Raw genomic sequence first — 19,112 nt, 5'->3', positions numbered from 1 at the left:
AAGGGAATGATTTTCTGTTAGTCAACAATCTGAAAACCCATTAGAAACTCCAACTCCCGGCAAGCTGCCCGAGGCGCATGCGCACAGACTCAAGCTGGGAGTGAGGACGGAGCACGATGGCGGCGGCCAACTGCTCTCTGCGTGTGGACAGGCGGTTGATTGACGCTAGGTTCGACAGTTATCGGCTGTCGCTGGAGCCGATGCCTACCTACACTGTGGAGTTGGATAGCGGTGAGTTCTGGGATAATGCGGCGAGTACACAGCAAGGTGTACCCAGATACTGAGTTGTATTGCTCCCACCTCTGCTTCAGCCTGGGGCATCGAACTGGGCCCAGAGAGCATCCTGCCAACACCACGTAGTTTCGGTGTGTGTTTACGGCGATTGGCACTGTTTGTGTGGTGCATAATGGTACAGTGTCTCTTCTAGATGGATTCGGAACATGTTGGAATTACTCAGCAGGTCATGCAACATTTCACATCCATGATGTTTTATCTGTGGAGGTACTGTCCCAAGATCGATTACACCTCGGAAAATAGACATGGTCTCTGTGAAACATCTCCAATGCCATGGCACTTACTCTCCGGCCCAATTTGTTGGGCAAAATTTGTTTGCTTAAGATCATTGATCTTAAAAGTAATTGGCAAATACTTTGATTTGCTACTTTGCATAGCAAATGCAAGCGTATCGCAAAACTATTTTACGTGTGTTTCCATCAATAGGTAGTATAGATCAGAATATTACAGGTTTTGCTGACTTATTGAAAACATTAGTATTCTCAATTTACTTGGAACCCATCTAATTTATTCTGTCCATGATAGATAGAAACACCTGACTAATCTCCGCAAGATTTGTCTTTTTCCGTTTCACCGAGAAAAAAGGATTCAACTTAATTATTAAATATTTTATAAGGTCAGTAGTAAGAAGTTTAGTTTGATTGCACATCAATTAATGTTAAACTGAATAAATTGAAAAAAGAGGTGACAGGCAGATACAAATATATTTAAAAGGCATGTGATCAGGAATTTGAATGGGCAAGGAATAGGGGCCTATTGTAAGCAAATAGGATTGGCACAGATAGTCATCATGGGCAGTATGGACAAGTAGGCTGAAGGGCCTGTTTCAGTGTTCTTCAGATCTGTGACTCCTTTTCATTGAATTGGAACTGGAGCGAATAACTGTCCTGTATTTGCTGCCTCATCATTTAAAAAGTCATGTTCCCTATGGTACAGACAACATCCAGACAGTTAGTTATGATATGGCAAGTAGTAGGTTCATCTCACAATGATAATGCAAGAAGAGAAAATCTAACTAACCCTTGACGTTCAATGACATTGCCATTTCTGACATTATTGCACCAGCATCATGTGTAGGACCAGCACTGAACTGACATTTAGTTGAAAAAGAAATGGAGAAACTCAGTAGTCAAGCAGTATCTGGAAAGAAAAAAAGTTAACTTTTCAGATCTGAGACTGCATGAGAATTGTAAAGAGAACATTTCCTCTACCTAGACTAATCTTTCTCTTCGCTTTGATGCAACATCAATAGATGCTGCCTTACCTGCTGAGTTTTGCAACATTTTCTTTTTTTTAATTTCCAATTTTATTTTCATCTACAGCTGAATTAGTTAAATACTGTGGTTGTAAGAGTATGTTAATCATATCTTGACCTCCTAAAGCTTACCCACTATCTACATAGTAATTGTGTGATAAATACTTTCCATTCACTTGGATAAATGTGGCTTGCAATGATACTTGAGAACCTAAAAACCAGAATAAAGTAACTGTTAATAGGCATTACTTCCACTGGCCCAAGATGTTCACCCTTTTCCCCCCCCCCCCTCACTACTTCATGTCATGGCTGCCGTGTGTAAGATCATCAAAGGATTGTTTGAGCAAAACTGGAACATAAAATGGTAATAAGGACAATCAAGACCAAATGTTTGTTTGTTTATTTCTGCATGATGACTTAAGGCCAATTAATAATTTCCTTTGTGCTAAGTATTACATTTTAACTGATGATTTATAAATCAGGAGTGAAATTACAATTTTACAGATCACAATAGTGAAATTTGGCAATACCTTTGCACATTGTAAGTTTTAGAATCTGCAACAGACGCTGCAAATAAATTTCCATTTTCATAATGGGCTGACTTCTGGAGATGATCAATGTAAATAAGTTCTCTTGCTATTTAAAAAATTGATCAAATGAAGATTCAAGAGCGTGGGGGTTATGTGATCAAAAGCTGAACTGCTTTCTATCAGCAGCTTCACTTTCATCTGTTCACTGTTTTTTTTTGAATATTTTATTTCTGATTTTTCCAAAGATTCATGCAAATCCAATAAAAATATTATATTCTCTTTCCACGTAATGATTTACAGAGTCCTTATTTCCCCCCTCCTTACACCTTCCCCTCTCTATCCCTTAAATTATAGAAATACTAAAATATAAAAATATTCTTCTTTGGCTTGGCTTCGCGGACGAAGATTTATGGAGGGGGTAAAAAGTCCACGTCAGCTGCAGGCTCGTTTGTGGCTGACAAGTCCGATGCGGGACAGGCAGACACGGTTGCAGCGGTTGCAGGGGAAAATTGGTTGGTTGGGGTTGGGTGTTGGGTTTTTCCTCCTTTGCCTTTTGTCAGTGAGGTGGGCTCTGCGGTCTTCTTCAAAGGAGGTTGTATATAAAGCATACAAAAACCACCGACAAAGACAACGATCCTCCTCTAAGCTAGAGGACCTTCAATGCTAAAAAATAGGTAAGGGCAAAAGGACACATCATCTGCTCCGCATTCCTCATTTCATATTCTTAATCTCTTACCTGCTGGGACGGATTATTTCTTTTCTCTTATTCGGGGAGGAGGGTGGGGATTTGTTACGGCAGGACTAGTAAGGCTGAACTGGCCTGTTCTATGCTGTAAGTGGTTATATGGTTATATTCAGTGGGACTAGAAGGGTGGGGATTTGTTACGGCATGGAGTAGTAAGGCCGAACTGGCCTGTTCTATGCTGTAAGTGGTTATATGGTAATATGGGAGAAATGGGATGTGAATTATATATGTGCACCTATGTGTCTAAAATACAGTTGCCACACTTCAACAACTGTGTCATATCTCTTCTGTAAATTGTAGGTGATTTTCTCCTGGGGAATGGAATACTGTATTTCCATATTCCATTGTGTGATATTTAGCTGGGAGTCGGATTTCCATGTGACCGCTATACATTTCCTGGATACTGACAAGACGACCATCACAAACTGAATTTGGTGTTTGGACAGTCTAAAATGTACTTCCCAATGTCCTCTAGAAGGTACAACTCTGGATCCTGTGAAAAAAATCCACCTTTATAATTTTTTTTAAGTGTCCACTAGGCCCTCCCAAAAGGATCTCATCCTTGTAGGTGGAGTGGACAAAGGTTCAAACCTCCACACCGCACCTAAAGCACATTTTGAAAATATCTGGTTTTGAATTGTGTTAATTTTATCAGTGTGAGGTATAACTGATGTAAGAAATTAAATTGTACCAGCATTTGTCTGGCATTAACAATTTACATCAGGCATATTCAAACACAAATATTCCCATCATTGTTCATCAATTTTTTTTGAATACTTTATTTTAAACCACAAAATAAGCAAATACAATATTTCAAAATCATTCCTATGTATAAAGGAGGAAAAATATAATATAAGAAAAGGAAAAAACCCAACTACTCCACCCTCCTCCCTCCAACCCCCTACTACACAAAAGAAAAGGAAAAACACTAGGACTAGAGAATCACAACAGGAGTACATCTTCAATATCTTCAAATAGAGAGATATATACACACATACACATACAGAAAGAGACCTATGAGGGAAAGGAAATGTCTGAGATTCATTTAAATATTAATATCCACACTTGTTAATATGAGCTTATTTTCCAGAACATATGATAACTAATTTTTTCAAGTGGTATACAACTACTAACTTCTGCATGCCAATGATCCAATCCCAAATCAATATCTGACTTCTAAGTTATTGCGATATATTTTCTAGCTATAGCTAAAGCAATTAGAACAAATTTCACTTGATATATATTCAATTTCAATTTAGGTTTGACCCCTCTAATATCTCCCAATAAAAACAGCATTGGATCCTGTGGGAATTTTACCCCTGTTATTGGTCATTCATCAATTGTTATGCCCAAGCCTGACCCCCATCTTTCCTTTGACAGATGCAAGCCCTAGTTTGGCCCTTCACTTTGGATTATGGAATACATCCAAGATATAAATTTACACACAGTGCCCTTTCAAATTAGAGTCTCCATCATCAGATCATTGTTGAAGGATTTTAATGTGGTCTTGTTTACCTGTTTTTGAATAAACATCACAAATGCAGTTAACTCGATCAGTGTAGTAAATTTTGAGACGTATATGTGTCTTCACAAGTCCATGCAATGCTGATATCTTAAAGGCATTTATATGTTCTGTGACCGATGATTGTTAGTCCCATTACTTGGAGTAGTTTCATATCTAAAGACTTTATAGCAGAATTATAGAAATGTTATGGCTCAGGATGGGTTCATTGAGACTAAGCTGACACTTTGCAGAGCAATTCAGTTACTCCCATTTTCCTGTAGCTCTATCTCAGTCTTGTGGCAGCATTTTTTAATTCACTAAATGTTACCTGATTTTCATACATTCCCCATAGAACACTACAGCATAGAAACAGGCCCTTCTAGACCATGACAAACTTATTCTGTACCCTGATCATATCCCTCCATACGCCTCCCCCATCCATGAACCATTTTCTGAAATATTGACCCCCATTTTCTTAACAGGTAATTGAGTTGTGATGAAAAGGGAGTAGAGGAAATGATAAGTAATGAAAGAGAAAGCAATTAATGAAGGAGAGGAGAAAGGGGAGGGACAAAGTGGCATGAGATTTTTGTGCATGCTGCCTGGCAAGGGGATGAAGGCCAAACTATCTATTGCATTTTAAATGCCTGAATGAGCACCTCATAAGCTACAAAGGGAAATGACAAGGAATGATGTCTCTTTCTCATCTGGAACTGGAAAATCTCCTGTTGTGATATTAATTTCTATGCTTCAAGAAGGGAAAAGAGGACATAAGAAGGGAACAAAACAATTAATGAAAAGAGTTGACAGAGAGGAAGGTTGAAATTTTCTGTTTAGAAGAGATGTTTATAATATTGCTGTGATCCTGTTTGTAACTGAGCTGGATTATTTTAGTTCACAATACCTGCTGCCCATCAAGATTTCAGTTCCTGGAGCAATGATTGTCTGTTTTTATATATAAACATTATTTTCTGTATAAAATATGTCTTCAATATAATTGGATTGAAAGCATGATGCATGACAACAGGATGGGAGGAAAATTATAATCCAAGGTTTTATTTTTGCATTTGAATTGAAAGGTTATTGTTAAGATCCCCCATGGTAGCCTTGAGGTGTGGGATCCAAGGAATCTTGGCTGCTTGGATTTGGAATTGGCTGTTGTAGAGGATTGTCATAGGTAACAGCAGAATATAGATAAGATGCAAAGTTGGACAGAGATGTGGCAGATGGAGTTCAATGAAGATAAGTATGAAGTGATGCACTTTGAAGGTCAAACTTGAAGGTGGAATAAGTGATTAACAACAGAATTCTTAAAAGTCAGGTTTGTGTCATCTGATAGGTCAAGTATCTTTGGCTTGGCTTCGCGGACGAAGATTTAAGGAGGGGGTAAAAAGTCCACGTCAGCTGCAGGCTCGTTTGTGGCTGACCAGTCCGATGCGGGACAGGCAGACACGATTGCAGCGGTTGCAAGGGAAAATTGGTTGGTTGGGGTTGGGTGTTGGGTTTTTCCTCCTTTGCCTTTTGTCAGTGAGGTGGGCTCTGCGGTCTTCTTCAAAGGAGGCTGCTGCCCGCCAAACTGTGAGGCGCCAAGATGCACGGTTTGAGGCGTTATCAGCCCACTGGCGGTGGTCAATGTGGCAGGCACCAAGAGATTTCTTTAGGCAGTCCTTGTACCTTTTCTTTGGTGCACCTCTGTCACGGTGGCCAGTGGAGAGCTCGCCATATAATACGATCTTGGGAAGGCGATGGTCCTCCATTCTGGAGACGTGACCCATCCAGCGCAGCTGGATCTTCAGCAGCGTGGACTCGATGCTGTCGACCTCTGCCATCTCGAGTACCTCGACGTTAGGGGTGTGAGCGCTCCAATGGATGTTGAGGATGGAGCGGAGACAACGCTGGTGGAAGCGTTCTAGGAGCCGTAGGTGGTGCCGGTAGAGGACCCATGATTCGGAGCCGAACAGGAGTGTGGGTATGACAACGGCTCTGTATACGCTTATCTTTGTGAGGTTTTTCAGTTGGTTGTTTTTCCAGACTCTTTTGTGTAGTCTTCCAAAGGCGCTATTTGCCTTGGCGAGTCTGTTGTCTATCTCATTGTCGATCCTTGCATCTGATGAAATGGTGCAGCCGAGATAGGTAAACTGGTTGACCGTTTTGAGTTTTGTGTGCCCGATGGAGATGTGGGGGGGCTGGTAGTCATGGTGGGGAGCTGGCTGATGGAGGACCTCAGTTTTCTTCAGGCTGACTTCCAGGCCAAACATTTTGGCAGTTTCCGCAAAGCAGGACGTCAAGCGCTGAAGAGCTGGCTCTGAATGGGCAACTAAAGCGGCATCATCTGCAAAGAGTAGTTCACGGACAAGTTTCTCTTGTGTCTTGGTGTGAGCTTGCAGGCGCCTCAGATTGAAGAGACTGCCATCCGTGCGGTACCGGATGTAAACAGCGTCTTCATTGTTGGGGTCTTTCATGGCTTGGTTCAGCATCATGCTGAAGAAGATTGAAAAGAGGGTTGGTGCGAGAACACAGCCTTGCTTCACGCCATTGTTAATGGAGAAGGGTTCAGAGAGCTCATTGCTGTATCTGACCCGACCTTGTTGGTTTTCGTGCAGTTGGATAATCATGTTGAGGAATTCAATGTTGGAAAACTGCAGTCAGACGAAGCGAGAGGAAACTTCCAGGCAAACCTCAAAGCAAAGCTCGACGTTGCAACCCGCCTCACGGACCCGTCCCCTGAAACCCTCTGGGATCAGTTGAAGACTACCATACTGCAATCCACTGAAGAGGTACTGGGCTTCTCCTCCAGGAAAAACAAGGACTGGTTTGACGAAAACAGCCAGGAAATCCAGGAGCTGCTGGCAAAGAAGCGAGCTGCCCACCAGGCTCACCTTACAAAGCCGTCCTGTCCAGAGAAGAAACAAGCCTTCCGTCGCGCATGCAGCCATCTTCAGCGCAAATTCCGGGAGATCCAAAATGAGTGGTGGACTAGCCTCGCCAAACGAACACAGCTCAGCGCGGACATTGGCGACTTCAGGGGTTTCTACGAGGCTCTAAAGGCTGTGTACGGCCCCTCACCCCAAGTCCAAAGCCCGCTGCGCAGCTCAGATGGCAAAGTCCTCCTCAGCGACAAGATCTCCATCCTCAACCGATGGTCAGAACACTTCCAATCTCTTTTCAGTACCAACCGCTCAGTCCAAGATTCCGCCCTGCTCCAGCTCCCTCAACAGCCCCTAAGGCTAGAGCTGGATGAGGTTCCCACCCTGGATGAGACATATAAGGCAATCGAACAACTGAAAAGTGGCAAAGCAGCAGGTATGGATGGAATCCCCCCAGAAGTCTGGAAGGCTGGCGGCAAAACTCTGCATGCCAAACTGCATGAGTTTTTCAAGCTTTGTTGGGACCAAGGTAAACTGCCTCAGGATCTTCGTGATGCCACCATCATCACCCTGTACAAAAACAAAGGCGAGAAATCAGACTGCTCAAACTACAGGGGAATCACGTTGCTCTCCATTGCAGGCAAAATCTTCGCTAGGATTCTACTAAATAGAATAATACCTAGTGTCGCTGAGAATATTCTCCCAGAATCACAGTGCGGCTTTCGCGCTAACAGAGGAACCACTGACATGGTCTTTGCCCTCAGACAGCTCCAAGAAAAGTGTAGAGAACAAAACAAAGGACTCTACATCACCTTTGTTGACCTCACCAAAGCCTTCGACACCGTGAGCAGGAAAGGGCTTTGGCAAATACTAGAGCGCATCGGATGTCCCCCAAAGTTCCTCAACATGATTATCCAACTGCACGATAGGTCAAGTACAACTCGGCAAAACAGCGTTCTCTGGTCATCAATGCAAAATATGCAGACACAACCAGACAACACACATACAGACAAATGGTACATTTGCAGGACAAATATTTAATCTATACAAATAAAAGAAAAGGTTTTGTACATATGAGCATATCGGCTGTTTAGTGCGAGCAATTCTTTGGCCATTTACCATTTTCACTGTCCGTGGGAAGAAGCTGGTCTTCAGTAAGGTGTTGCTGGCTCTGATACTCCTGTATCTTTTCCCTAACGGGAGCCGCTGAAAGATGCTATGTGCAGGGCAGAAGGGGTCCACAATGATTTTGTGTGGCCTCTTCTGACAACGATCCTGGTAGATCATGTCAGTGGTGGGGGGAGGGGGAGGCAGGCTCCATTTGATCCTCTGCCACTCATGCTCCTGTGGATTGACCTCTGATCTATTTCTTTGCAGCAACTGTACCACATTGTGATGCAGCTAGCTAGGATGCTCTCGATAGAGCTCTTTTAGAAGGTTGACATAATGGTAGTCAGTAACCTTGACTGCTTCACTCTTCTCAGAAAGTGCAGTCATTGTTTGTGCTTTCCTGACAAATATGGAAGGGTTGAGTGTCCACTATAGTTCACTAGTTAAGTGAACTCCAAGGAACGAAGCTCTCCATTCTCTCTAAAACAAAGAGAAGGGTGGTCATTCCTGGTCCTCCTGAAGTTCACAATCATCTCCTTCATCTTGTCCACATTGAGACTCAGTTGTTACTCTCACACCATTACACAAGATTTTCCACCTTTTTTTGTAGCGCCACTCATTACTGTTGCTGATGAGGCCAACTGCTTTTGTGTCATCTGCAAACTTGATGACACTATTGGAGCTGGATCTGGTGATGCAGTCATGGGTCAGTAATGATAACAGGAACAGGCTGAGCACATCACCCTGAGGTGCGTCAATGCTCAGCGTGACACTGCTCGACTTTCTGCTATCGACCTGGACAGCCTGTTGTCTTTCTATTATGAAGTCCAGGATCCAGTTACAGGGAGGGGTGTTGAGTCCCAGCGAGGACAGCTTCTCCATCAATATTTGCGGAATCCAGTCTTTAAAAAAAATGAAGAGGATCTTGTCCTTCTATATCTTCTGGCAAACCAACAATTTTCACATTATTTCCTTCTGCTTTGATTTTCCAAATAATCTATTTTTCTTTCTAGCTCCTTCTCATGATCTCCCAATTCTATGACTGATTTTTCCACCTTCAACACTTTTTCTGTGTTAGAAGTCACTTGTTGTTTACAGTCCAAAAAAGCAGTCTGAAGTTTTTTAAATCTTCATAAGATGCATCCACACGTGTCTTAATCATATTTAATTCTGAACTTATACCAGCATTCATTTGAACCATTTCATTCATTTGAGATGTCAACAAAGGTTTTATAACAGCTTGAATAACTACATTTAATTGCATACACTGTGAATCGATAAATCTCAGCTCTGCTCTCTCTGACATAGTGGCAGAACAAGGTAACTGCAGCTCCTGCTGCAACTCATCAGAAGGCATTTTAAAAGTTTTACTGGGGGTCTGGACTCCCAGCGACGGCACCCCAGCTTCCTCAGGGGAAGTTGCTGCTGGTCTCCTCCCCCCCCCCCCCCCCCCCCCCCCGTATCTCGTTGTTTTCTCATCAATTCGCAAGGAAAAATGATTTCTTCAGATTGAAATGCTACCTGATGCATTTCCAACAATGGAGTCGTCTTCCTGCGTGCTCCCTCCATTGAAATCAAAAGGCTTTCCAAATCGGGGTCCACTTCTTGGGAACACGCACCTTCTTGCGGAGAACGGGTAATTCCAGCACCATCCTTCATTTGGTGAGCAATAGGTTTTTTTTTTAGCTCTCACAGGCGATCTTTGGGATTTAGGCAATGAAGAGATTGAGTCTGGGGCTGTATCAAGTCATCTAGGCCCCAAATCTTCAGCACTTCGAAAATGTAACTTCTTTTGGGGGCGTGGCAAGATGGCGTAGGGAACAGACGTGCCTTCCAGACCTCTCCTGACTCTGATTTATTGTTTTGTCTTTAAGTGCCTGTTAAAGTTCTTTTAAAAGTTTATAAATAATAAGAGGTGTTGGATTAGTGCCTAATGGTTTATATGCAAAAAAAAGTAAAAGAAAATATCAACAGACTGTTAAAAAACTACATTTTCCGAAATTGTCTGAGCCTACTTGTTTACAAGAAGCCAGGTCTCAACGTAGAATGGATCCAGAGGAGGACGTGCAGAGTTCGGCATTGAAGCTTCGTTTTAAGCCGGTGAGGCTCTCTGAAGGTCGCACTCAACAGCTTTCAGAACAAGGGGCTGGACGAGTGCCAGTGTTTCGCACGGTGGCCACTGCAGGTGTTGTCGCTGAGGTTTTGACAGTTGAATCAGCTGGGGCGCCACCAGCTGGAGAGTTAAAGAGTTGTCATTCGACTGCTATAGTGGTGGCGCTGCAAAATGCATCTTCAATTACAACGGTTTTTCCAGACATCGATTCAGTGAAGATGATTAAAGAGATTTGGCTTAAAGATAACCCTGATCTTCAGTCTCCTGGCATTGCTGGAGGGACTTTGAGAGGGATTTTTATACGAAGTCAAACTGCTAGAAAAGATACTAAATTAAGGGAAGGGACAGAAGATCCCGTGGTCTCTAAGGAACAGCAAGACCCCATTATGCCTGAATCTACTTCTGTTGAAATGTTTGTTAAGGATCTTGAAGATAAGATATATTCTGTATCGAGTCACTTAGCTAATTTTGTGAACCTGTTTATTTCCAAGATTAATGTGATGGCGGAAGTCATTAATGGAGCTTTTAAGCTTGAAACCATTGAAAGATTTGAAATGTGTGATCAAGGTTTAGTCGATGCACAGGATCAACTGCAAGATGAAAATAGAATAATTGAAACATTGCAGATCCAAAATAAAAATTTAGCAAAAAAGGTTGATTATTTGGAGAATCAATCTAGACGGAACAACGTGAAAATTGTTGGTTTGCCAGAAGGCATAGAAGGACCAGATCCAAGAAAAATTTTTACTGAATGGATTCCACGAGTGTTAGGACAGGATAAATTCCCTGAAGGTTTAATACTGGAACGTGCTTATAGAGTTTTAAGAAGAAAATCTTTTTCAGGACAGAATCCAAGATCTGTTTTGATCCGTTGTTTAAACTATTGTGACGGAGAGACAATTTTATGTACGGCTATTAGAAATGCCCAGCAAAATAGATCTCCTTTGATGGTTCAGAATAATCCTGTTTTCTTCTATCAAGATTTGAGTGAAGAAATTATGTTTCAACGACGCGAATTTAATTCTGTGAAAGAACGGTTGTGGAAAAAAAGACATGAGGGAACATAAGAAATGGAAGCAATGGTGACCGAAGTGGAAACGTTGATTTTAAAAAAAATAAATCTTTTATCTTTTTTTTGAGAAGAGTTTAAATAGTTTAAATAATGATGATAGTTTAATGAAATGGGAGTTGGGAGAGGGAACTGGGTGGGCACTAGTTTCCAGAAGTCATCAGCTACCTGTGAGTTATCAAACACCCAATATTTTGGGGGAGTTACCGCTTTGGGCGGTTTAAACAGGAGGAGGTAGTTGTGACCTCCGACCTGTTTTTTTTTTCTTTTTAATTTTTGGGTTAAGAAGTGAAGCTTTTTTTATGATTTTTTTTTTAAATAAATAATTTTTTAAAAAATCTTTTTGTTTTCTGATTGTAATTGAGAGGGAATTAGGAGGTTTTTTTCTCTCCTTTTTTTTCTCTTTTTTGGGGGGTTTTTTTTTCTCTTTTTTCTTTCTTTTTAAAGAGGATGATGTCACAGAAGATAATAAGTCAAAAATTGAGGATGTTGAATTAGATGAAGAGGAAGATGAGGGGAAAGGTGATAAGAAGAAAAAGAAGAAAATTAAGTACAAATACATTGAGGGAGAAGAGTTTAATAAATTTAAGTTAATTTCAATAGAGAATTTTGAAGATGTTATAAATGAAGAATATGGAGAATTTTATAAGAGTTTGAACTTTTTTCTTTTTTTTTCTTTTTTTATATAAGGGGAGGGGAAGGGAATAAAAAGTTTATCTGATTGTTTTTCTAAGGGATGTTTTTGTTCTCTCGATGAATTATAAAGGAAACTTGGTATTAATGGAAATTCTGTATTTATGTATTATTAATTATGATTTTTTTGAATAACAGATATGTGGTTGATATATGATTTTAATATTTGAACTTAGTTTTAAAGTGGATTTCATTTGTTAAATACATGTATTATGTTTGATTTAAATATATGTTTAAGGGTATTATTTTAGTATTGATTTTTTTTGTTGTTAAGTTTTATCCTTTTTTTGTAAGTGGGGTTTTTTCTATTTTATTTACAATATTGTTAATTAATTCTTCACTCTTTATTTTGGGGGGGAGGGTTGGACTAATTTTAAATTAGATGATTAATGTTGTGTTATAATTATTGGGGGGGTTAATTTGTGTAGTTTAATGATGTAGTATTCTAATTTTTATTATCTTATTTTTTATTATTTCTTTAAATGTAATTTTTATTTTATTCATGTCATAAAATTTTAAATAAAGTTTAAAAAAAAAAGAAAATGTAACTTCTTTTGAACTCTTTTTACCATTAGTGGCCATAATAATTCCTTAATACTAAACTAAAATTTTTTAAAAGTTTAAACTTGAAAACAAAGGGTTAAAAAATGGGAATTTACAAGTCTTGGCAGATAGGTCAAGATTGCACGTCTAGACTCTACGCCATCTTGCCACGTTCCCCCCCCCCCCCCCCCCCCGCACACCTATTTATGAAAGTAATTACTGTGATAAATTATAAATGTTTTTGGGAGATAAATTGGAGCAGGTTTTTTTTTAAGAGTAGGTCACATACAAACACTTCAAAACAGATCTTATTTAAAATACTGGAGCTCTGCTCAAGCTAGACAGGCCAGCTCTGAATGGCTTTGCGAAAGCTGTGAAGAGTGCCCGAGAGACTTCATTAATAGATTGTTGTTTTGAAAAGCAATAGATGAAAGAACTCGGAGAAGTAGGTTCAGAGCCGCAGGCTGTGTGGGAGTGCTATTTTAAGAAGGTCGTGTGGTTTTTTGCAAGTAGAGAGGGAGTCAAACAGGCTTTTCTCTGAGAGAGAGAGGGATTAGTTCTGCAGTTTTACGGTTTGCAGCAACGGCTAGGACTGGAACAGGACAAGCTGGCAAGCTTGTGGAAAAACCCCATTTTGAAGACGTGTTATGAGTGCTTAGTTTAGCTTGGTCAAAGCTCTTGTGGCTCATACAAGAGGAGTGGACTGGCTGCCTAATATTTCACTTGAAATAAGAGAAACAAAAAGGAACTCGGTAGCAACCTGAAAGAAAGTGGTTATCATTTGGAAAATCCTGATGGGGCATGTTTCTTCAGCAAGACACTGAAGTGGCTGATTAAAAGGAATCAGTTGTGGGTGTCCAGAGAAAAACAAACCTCTCTCTGAAAACCGACAAGAACCTTCCTGAGCGGTAACCATTTATCTTTCGAGCACCAAAGCCTGGTTAAATTGTGTGCACAGTATAAGAATTGCCTGCAACCAGTAAACTTGGAGGAATGATAAGTGAGATTGGACTGTGAATCAAAGAACTTTTCTGAACTTACACATTACATACAGGTGTGCTTAGAATTAGAAGGGGGTTAAGTTAGGTTAGTTAAGTTAATAGTGACAAGTTAAAGTATGATTCTGTTTTCATGTTTAAAGATAATTAAAACCAACTTTTGTTGAAGTAACCATTTATCTTGGTGAATATCTTGTTGCTGGATTTTGGGGTCCTCTGGGCTCGTAACATTACGCTTTAACTTGTTTATGATGACCTTATGTCATTAAAAATAAAAAATGATCTTTCTTATCTCTTGATAATCTCAAATCCTCTCCGCCAGACATGGAGATCAGGGACAGACTGTGGCCTCTCCTCGGAGTTTTTCACACCTTTCTGAGTGTGTCACCCTCACCCTGAGCCCTGCCACATCCTCAGCAGGGTTGGACATGCTGTGCACCTGGGGACCGTGCTCCCCATTCCACCAAGAGCCGGGTTCCAACAGGAGTTGGTCATAGCCGCTGACTTGTCTCTCCAGGCAGATCTTTTGCCTTACAACCCGAATCTGGAGATGGTCAGCAGCCAGGCGTGGCAGCTGCTATATTCCATCTACCCGTCAATCGTGGTCTAGGGAGTGGCAGCCATTCTGGGCTTCCCACAGTTCACAGAACAACTTACTCAGATGGATTTCTTATTGTCCTTCCTGGACATCCCTTTTATTAGCAGCATGGAGCAAGGAGAGGGTCTGGGAACAGAGGTGGGTGGTGACAAGACACCTAACTTCAAACATTTCTAAATTCAAGGTTTTGCTCATTGGACCAAACACTCAGATTATAATGAATTGAGTGAAAGAGGGTGAGTGGCATCCTTAAAGTCGGAGTTGGGGATAACAAGCAGATTGCAGGTTACAATAGGGAAGGAGGCCATTTGACCCATCATGTCCATCTAGCTCATCGTATTCCCCTGCCCTCACCAATTGCCCTGGATCCATCACACCAGCAAGCACTAGAATCTATGCTACTGCAAGCGTAATGGTATATCTCAGACTTGGGACACTTGCGGTGCAAAACAGGATGAAGGCATAGTGGAGATGATAAACAGGTTATTCTCCTCTGGTCACTGAGGATTATTAGACAGCTGAGTTTTCAGGAGATGTATTCACCTTGTTGCAACAGCTAGAAGCACTTGCAACTCATTTCTAATGCAATTTGATGCCCCGCTCTAATCTCATACTCTAATCTCAATGTCTTATGTGTAACGATTCGAATCGCAGTTCCATGAATCAGTTGGCGGGGATGTCAGAGCGCGTCCAGCTCAGATAGCTGTGAAATGTATCTGTGCAGTCAGCTGGGCTGTCAGAGTGCCGTAAGTAATACATCTCTCATGGCGTCACTGTTGGAGGTGGGACCCTCTTAAAATGCCAGGTTGCTGATTTACCAGTAAATCATGGTGCAGTATGCCTGGTAAGTTTTTCTGCATCCTAGTGTGTAAAGGAATTTTTTGCAGAAGGCAAATGTGGGAAACACAAACACACACACAGTCATGGGAAAATAGTAGCGGCAATGAATGAGCGCACAATTTAATAACGAGCATGGGGAAAAAAGGTAAGGTTAAGGCAAAAAATAAAGGTTCCATTATGTCACGTTATACTACATTTAGAATGTAACATACATGAAATTCTTTAATTTTTGACTACCATAAGGCAAACAGTCGCCACTTTGTCCAGCGCCCATCACAGAAACCTACAGCACTTGGTGTCCCTAGGTGGTTATAGATGACACTTTCCTTATTCTAATATATCCTAATTTCAAGGTATCATCTTCTAAAAGCATAACCTACGATATTCCGAATTTCGATATCTTTAATCCAATAAATCAAACTGTGTGGCTGCTGCTTTATGTAGTTTTAATTCATTGATAAACCTGATAAAGATTTTGCATAGCTTCGCATTAAGACTTTAACGATGTACAAAATATACTGTATGATAGAGATACAAAACATATATAAAGCTCAAACTTTAAAGATACATAATGATATTTAAAGAGAAACACAGAAAACAGATAAACAAATTTAAAGTGACAAAATTTAAAAAAAAAAATTGTGCTCGCGCTTCATTCACATGTTGTTGAATATGAGCAAGCCATTAGTCTGGGTGGATTTTTACAACCAATGGCATCATAGTCACTATGGTAACACTACAAACAATTGTCTTTTAAAGAGACAGGCACAAAATTAACAAAGGGTTAAAAACTCAAAGGGTTAACCTTTACAGTGGTCTCCCCTTCAAGTACTGACCAGTCCTGTCCCTGCTTGGCTTCAGAGATCAAACGGTTCCAGGCGTATTCAGGCTATTAGGTTCTTTTGGTTTGTTAATAAAACACATGTGTACCATTAATAATGAACATGGAAAAATTGTATGGGAACAAAGTATACACACACATACAATGAACTGGTACATATAATAATCAAGAAAAGTGAATACAATGCCCCACCACCCTTTGACTCAGTGACTCTATGCTACTGTTCTTTTCTTTGGCTTGGCTTCGTGGACGAAGATTTATGGAGGGGGTAAAAGTCCACGTCAGCTGCAGGCTCGTTTGTGGCTGACAAGTCCGATGCGGGACAGGCAGACACGGTTGCAGCGGCTGCAGGGGAAAATTGGTTGGTTGGGGTTGGGTGTTGGGTTTTTCCTCCTTTGCCTTTTGTCAGTGAGGTGGGCTCTGCGGTTTTCTTCAAAGGAGGTTGCTGCCCGCCAAACTGTGAGGCGCCAAGATGCACGGTTTGAGGCGATATCAGCCCACTGGCGGTGGTCAATGTGGCAGGCACCAAGAGATTTCTTTAGGCAGTCCTTGTACCTTTTCTTTGGTGCACCTCTGTCACAGTGGCCAGTGGAGAGCTTGCCATATAACACGATCTTGGGAAGGCGATGGTCCTCCATTCTGGAGACGTGACCCATCCAGCGCAGCTGTAGACACTAATTAAATATATTAACTGCACATTTTACCAACAATTTTTCCAGTACCCTTTCACGGTCTAGGCCTGGAGTGAAACATGGTGGTCCCAAGCTGGTGAAGTGGGAGAAAAAGCACATGTACCTTTATGGTGCTGGTGGGTGTGTGGGAGTCCAGCCTGGGTTATTAGTAGAGAACCAATGCTCAGTGCCAGGAAGGTTAATCCAATTACAACAGCCAATGGGTCAAGGCCAAGTACAAAGGAATTTAAATTGGCCATTGACAAAGTGCACACTAATGGTTGGGGCAGGGCCAAACCTTGACTGGCAGATGGTGTGTCCTTTGATTAGGTAGGGGGCAGTGCTGTCATGTGGCAGCCACAGCCCTTCCCAACATGGAAGGATATGGATATAGATGCTTTAGGCAGGTTACAGAGATTTATCAGGATGTTGCCTGGGTTGAGAACATATTATATGAAGCAAAGTGAAAGCTAAAGCCTTTCTCTTTGGACCAGCAAAGAATGAGAGGTTTCATTTGAGGTCTAAAGGTTTATGAGGGGCTTAAATAGGATGAGTAGCTAGTACCTTTTTTCAAAGCAAATACCTGAAGACATTCTTTAAGGTGAGTGGAGGAAAGTTCAGGGGAGATGTCAGGTAGATTGTTTTTACTCAGAGAGTGGTGGGTGCTTTCAATGCATTACTGGGGGTGATGGTGAAGGCTGGCACAATATGGATCTTCGAAAGACTCCTAGTATGAATAATAGAGGGTTACGGGTGTGAGGTAGGGAAAATGAGATTGTTGTGGAGTTGGTTTCCATGTGTCAGCACAACATTGTGGGCTGAAGGGCCTATAAGGTTCAATGTTAACCATTCCTGACTGTATTCTCATCTGGTATTCCAATGCAACTTTGAGAAAGTTCTGAACTGCTGGAGATGTATTTTGAGTGAAATGTTAATAAAGGTCCCATCTGTGTTCCATTACTTACCAATGGAATAATTTTGAACAAAGCAAGTATTAATTTCCCTTGTGTTCTGGCCAGCATTTTTTTGCTCAATCATCATTAGTAGCAAAAAGGAAATAGATTATTTCATTGTTTTCACATTGCTTCCTGTTTGAGCTGAAGGTGTCCAGTAAAATTGTGACATATGTATTTTTTTTTAGTTGTTTAGATGTGGTGCTTTAGTATGTACGAACAGACAAATCCTTCTGGCTGATATTTATTAATCAGACAATAAGATCAAAAGCACATTGGAGCCTATAGAATTTTGGGATATCTAGGGTTTGGAGGGATGTTATATCAATGCTAGATTTGTGTTTTTGTTTAGTTTGCCAGATGCTAGGGCTTTTCATATTGCCGTGTACGTGGGTTAACCGGACAATTTACCTGGTTACCTACCTAGCAATTGTGCGGTGTGAAAAGGTTGGACTGGGCAGGGCCAGTCAAAATCGACTGGGTTCCGAAACCTGGGGGATACCCTCAGAGCCTGGCTGAGTTCATCCATCAATCCCCTTCTGGTGGTGTGAAAGCACAAATGGTTTATGTGTGCATGCGTCACAGTGCCATATAGGTGGAGGGGCTGATTGGCAGGTGGATCTAGGGAAGGAGGGTCGGGAAATAGCAATAGAGGCTTGGAGGTGACACAACAAAGAACTGCAGATTGTGGACTCTTAGAAAGGAAGGCAATGAGAGAAAGCAGATTTAGGGCAGATGACAGAAGTGAACAGCAGGGAAAGGGGATAAGGGGCCAAGTGGGTCACTGTCTAAGTAATAGGTAGATAGAATCAGTTTGGATAGAGGAAATAATCTGGGTATAGGGAGCTGGTGGTGATCGGAAAGAAGGGTGAGTGAGAGAAGGGGTGGGTGGATCAGTAGGAGAGAATGTTCGGGGATGCGGGTTAACTGAAATTAGAGAACTCAATGTTCATGCCATTGGGTTGGACCTTCACAGGTAGAATATACTGAGTAATGGTCTTCTATCTTGCATTTGGCCTTACCCTAGCAGTGGAAGTGGCTGAGGACAGATAGATTGGGGTGGGAATGGGGAGAGCAGTTAAAATAACGTGAATAAGAAGGAATGTGTTACTTGGTCCTTGTGCCCACAACATCAGTTAATAAGACTAATGCAGATCTTTGTAGCTTCACACCACTTTCCTCCACTAACCACATATTCCCTTGACTTTATTAATGGATTGGTGCAGGTATAGCAGCATGGTTTATGATTCAAATTTGATTTCTAAAAAGATTATGTTCTTGTGTTTTTATCTCATAATGATTGTTTTATTATTTTTTTTCTTTATTACCTTCCTTCTTTCCTACGTGTTGACTTTCTAATGTTAATTTTTTAATCATGGCTCAAAGGGCATTAGTAAGGTCTTTGATAAGGTGTGGCAGGGAGTTTAGTCAAGAAGGTTCAGCTGCTTGGGCATGTAGGAAGAGGTAGTAAGTTGTATTAGAAATTTG

The 19,112-nt window shown here is 41.2% G+C and overlaps 1 protein-coding gene across 2 annotated transcripts in view; it reads left to right on the top strand.

Moving 5' to 3' along the window:
- The first annotated feature begins 92 nt into the window (after positions 1-92).
- Positions 93-19,112, top strand: part of nudcd1 (NudC domain containing 1) — a 200,489-nt gene continuing 181,469 nt past the window's right edge. For both annotated transcript variants that reach the window (XM_069920993.1, XM_069920991.1), the window contains exon 1: positions 93-231. In XM_069920993.1, coding sequence (XP_069777094.1) covers positions 117-231 — 115 coding nt within the window. In that variant the 5' untranslated portion in view covers positions 93-116. The remainder of the gene's footprint in view (positions 232-19,112) is intronic.

This window comes from Narcine bancroftii, chromosome 2 (assembly GCF_036971445.1).
Source record: "Narcine bancroftii isolate sNarBan1 chromosome 2, sNarBan1.hap1, whole genome shotgun sequence".
NCBI lineage: Eukaryota > Metazoa > Chordata > Chondrichthyes > Torpediniformes > Narcinidae > Narcine > Narcine bancroftii.
This window is presented reverse-complemented; position numbering and strand designations above follow the sequence as displayed.